Genomic DNA, 4089 nt, shown 5'->3' on the forward strand with positions numbered 1-4089 from the left:
CTGGGCCATCTGTAGCCCACTGCTCTACCTGGTCACTATGTCCCAGAAACTGCGTGTGGTGTTGGTGTCTAGCTGCTACTTCTGTGGAATTGTGTGTTCTTTTATTCACTTTTGTTTAGCGCTTGAGATCACATCCTGTAAGTCAAATGTGGTAAACCACTTCTTTTGTGATCTGCCTCCGATCTTTAATCTTGCCTGCTCTGATGTCACTCTGAATGAACTCATGTTGTTCATTGTGGCCACTTTCAATGAGATCATCACCATCGTGATCATCCTCACCTCCTACTTGTTTATTCTCATCACCATCCTGAGGATGCACTCTGCAGAGGGGAGGCGCAAAGCCTTTTCTACCTGTGCCTCCCACCTCACAGCCATCGTCATGTTACAGGGAACAGTCCTTTCCACTTATTGTCACCCCAGTTCGGGCAACAGTTCGGATACAGACAAGATGGCTTCTGTGTTTTACACTGTAGTGATCCCCATGCTGAACCCCCTGATCTACAGCTTGAGGAACAAGGATGTGAAAGAAGCTCTCAAAAATGTCTTAGGATCCAAATTACATTTTGAGAAGGTCCTTTCTTAGCTAGAATCAGGATTTCATCAGAGAGACCTATAAAGGAGCTTGGGGGGTGGATATGAGAGAAAAATGAAAAATGGAGAAGAATTTTATGTGGTAGACAATGATACATGCTTTTTTAGTTTTCATATTTCTGTCTTAAGTCATATCTTATTCTTTTTATTGGCTGTTTCAGACATTTATGCCACCATGCTGCTGTTCTCCAGTCTCTAATTGCTTGGAATAAATTTTGAGAGTGGTGTTGTTAGACTCAATTTTCTGGTTTGAGATAACATCGACATATTTCCAACAAAGTGCACATAGAAATACATGTCTTTTCCATCATCGTTAATGAATAAAACCATTCTTATTAAACTGATTTCATTTTTATTTACATGGGATGAAGATACATTCATCTCATAGTCTGTGTTTTCTCATGAAAATTTTGGAGTAATTTCCTACATGTTTATGTATTTGGGAGGTTACTTTTTAGTTGGTTATGATTATTGTCTTTTGCATTAACTTTTCTTTTGCAAGATTATAATTTTAGAACTTTTAAAACCTACTCTTCTGCAAAACTGAGATATCATCCACTTTCATAAGAAAATTTTCATAAAAATTACATGATGTAACTAAGTTCTTAGCACAATATATGGTGTAACTGATTAACAAGTTATCTGATGTTATTGCTATTTTTACTTTTCCCTTTTATTTGTTATTCTACCTTAATTCTTGATTAAACAAGTTGATCATGTATTTGATAGCATACTTTTAAAGTTGTGTTCTTGTTACTTTTTATTTGCTCTACCTAAAATTATTTTAAGCATTCAGTATACTTTTTAAATGTATTATATTCTAAACTTATTGTATTAGTTTTCTATGGCTTACTAAAAAATTACTACAAATGCGATGGCTTAAAACACTCAACCTTTATTCTCTTACAGTTCTGGGGTCATAAATTTAAAATTAATATCATTGGGCCAAAATCAAGTTGTCACAAAGATCAGAATCTTTCAGGGTTGTCTAAGGGACAATTCTTTCTTTATCTCTTTCAGCTTCTGGTTGCTGCAGACATTCCTGGACTGATGGTCATATTACTTCAGTCTTCAAGCCTAGCATCTTCAAAAAAAACTTTCTCTGCTCAATTTTTATTATATTTTCTCATGCATGCATGTGTATGTGTGTGTGTGTGTGTGTGTGTGTGTGTGTGTGTGTGTGTGTATGAAATAACCTTTTGCCTCTCTGTTCTAAATGCCTGTAATACCATTTAGAGTACACCCAGATAGATAATCTCATCTCACTATCCTCAACCTAATCTCATCTCCAAATGACTATTTTCCAAATAAGGTGGCACTAACAGGTTCCGAGAATTAGAAGCTGATATGTGTGAAGGTCCTTTTTCAAACCATACACGCATACCTGATAGAGGCTAAATCATAATTGACTTTTCCTATCTTCCTACAATGTCAATACTTTGACTTCACTATAACAAAACTGCAAGGACCTGGCCCATAAAATGCACTGTTAATAATGTTTCATAAAAAGTAAACATTTGAGTGCAAAGTTCTTTTAGAAATATTCCAAATGAAATAGAGAAAGTTTTTTACCCTTGATCCTCTAATTAGAACAATGTTTTTCAGCCTTAGTACTTGTGACATATTGGGACAGATAATTCTGTGCTCTGGGTGTCTGTCCTGTGCATTACGGGGTGTTTAACAGTCTCCCTGGCCTCTACCCATTACATGGTAGAACCACCCTTCCCCACATTTGTGACAAGAAAAATGTCTCAGGTATTGTCAAATCTCCCCTAGAGAGCAAAATCTTGAGCTGGGAGTAGCTAAACTAGAGTATACCAATGTACTAGAGATCTAGTCTACTCAGAGAAACCTTCAATATTGAACTTCCCTGTGTTTAAGAAGCCTTTATAACTACCCAGGCACTCACATTTCATCCAGTTACTAATTTATCTCTCTCCAGAATCTATAATGTTCCAGAGATCTTTGATTTGATTTTATCAGGGACACCGAGTTACTCTTACTTTAGCATGGATAGCTATTGGTCTCTATATCCTACTAAGATACAGGTATACTTTTTATATCTAAAGTAAAGGTGTTTTATTAGCACAAAGGAAGTCTGCATTATATTCAGCTTCACAAAAACATGAATGTCAGATTTCTATTTTCTTTCCAATGTTACTTTGTAAGTAACATTCCCAGTTGGCTGGGAATAATCAAGGGACACTGAGTGCTCCTCAGACAGGTCTGAAAAGAAATACAAGTTTCTTTTGTATTTCTTTAAGTGGTTTTATTTACATATATAACCTGGTTACTCTCTTACTTGCAAACTGTAGGGGTTGATATGTATTTCTCCTTCCCTTACTTATTGCTTCTCAATTACTTGGTGGGTACCCAGTTTCTCCTATTTTTAGTGGGTCTCTACTTTTGTACAAGCGGATTTGGTGAAGTGTTCATGGCCAGTCACCAGAGAACCAATGATTGGATTCTGAGTGGACGCTAGTGAACTAGTGACTTAAGGATGGGATTTTGCTGGAATTATTATGAAAGAAGGATTTCTTTCTGCTGAGATTAATCCTCTGGGTAGATAGAAGCTCAAAAGTGCTCATATTCCTCTTTGCCAAGATATACAGAATCCATTCCCACTGGAGTTTGATATTCACTAGGTAAAATATTCTCTCTAAATCTCATTTTCAAGTTTCCAATCATGAGACACGCTTTCCAATCTCCATTGCTTGTGTTGTTTCTTCTACTGTCTCTCATTCACTCTTTGGCATTTGCCAAAATTCTTTATGTTCAGTTGAAATCATCCTCCTTTTCTGTTTTGTACCTAGAACAATGCTTGGCACAAGCTATTCGTGGAGTAAAAGTATGTATTGAATTACGACTCTGATCTATTCTGGCCTTGGATGACCAGAACTTCACTTCAACATGATGCACATATAGCACATCTCAGAGTCATTAACTTTATTTGTAATTGGTTTTCCATCGCCATGTTGACTCCAAGATCTCTAATTCTCAACAGTTAGATAGACGCAGTTTTGTTTCTTTCCAGTTTATTCCATCATTTTACCACATAGAATACTCTATTAGTTGTTTCATAAGTTGCTTTTGAGCAGGTGAAGTCAAATTAGATAGTAAATTTCATAATCTAATGTTCTATATAATAATAGACTCTTTTGAGAGCCAAATATGTATTTTTCTTTGAGACATTCTCAAGATGTAGAAACACACGTTACGTCATTTCATTTTGTGCTTAATCAACTCCTCAGTAGAACTGTTTAATTGTCCACATAAATTTTCCCACTGAGATTTGTATATCAGAGTGTGTGTTCCTGGGATTTGATGTGAGATCAAGAAGCAAATCTCAAAGCCTCAAAGCAAAATATAAAAGATCTTGCATTATCTTAGGGAACCATAGCTTTCCTAAGGGAGGCACAACTTTTTCTATGAGCTTAGGAGGGGTACCCAAATGAATTATGAAAAATGCTGCCATGGGTCAATTAAAAAGTCTTCAAG

At 36.1% G+C, this 4089-nt stretch overlaps 1 protein-coding gene across 1 annotated transcript; it reads left to right on the forward strand.

Annotated features, from left to right (window-relative positions):
* Position 1: 1 nt before the first annotated feature.
* On the forward strand, positions 2 to 583 carry LOC107195271 (olfactory receptor 5L1-like; the record flags this gene model as incomplete). Its single annotated transcript, XM_015590490.1, has 1 exon — positions 2 to 583. A coding segment is annotated over one exon (582 nt), but the record flags the coding sequence as incomplete, so codon positions are not given.
* Between the last annotated feature and the right edge of the window lie 3506 nt (positions 584 to 4089).

This window comes from Pteropus alecto, unplaced genomic scaffold (genome assembly GCF_000325575.1).
Source record: "Pteropus alecto unplaced genomic scaffold, ASM32557v1 scaffold241, whole genome shotgun sequence".
In the NCBI taxonomy this organism is placed as follows: Eukaryota; Metazoa; Chordata; class Mammalia; order Chiroptera; family Pteropodidae; genus Pteropus; species Pteropus alecto.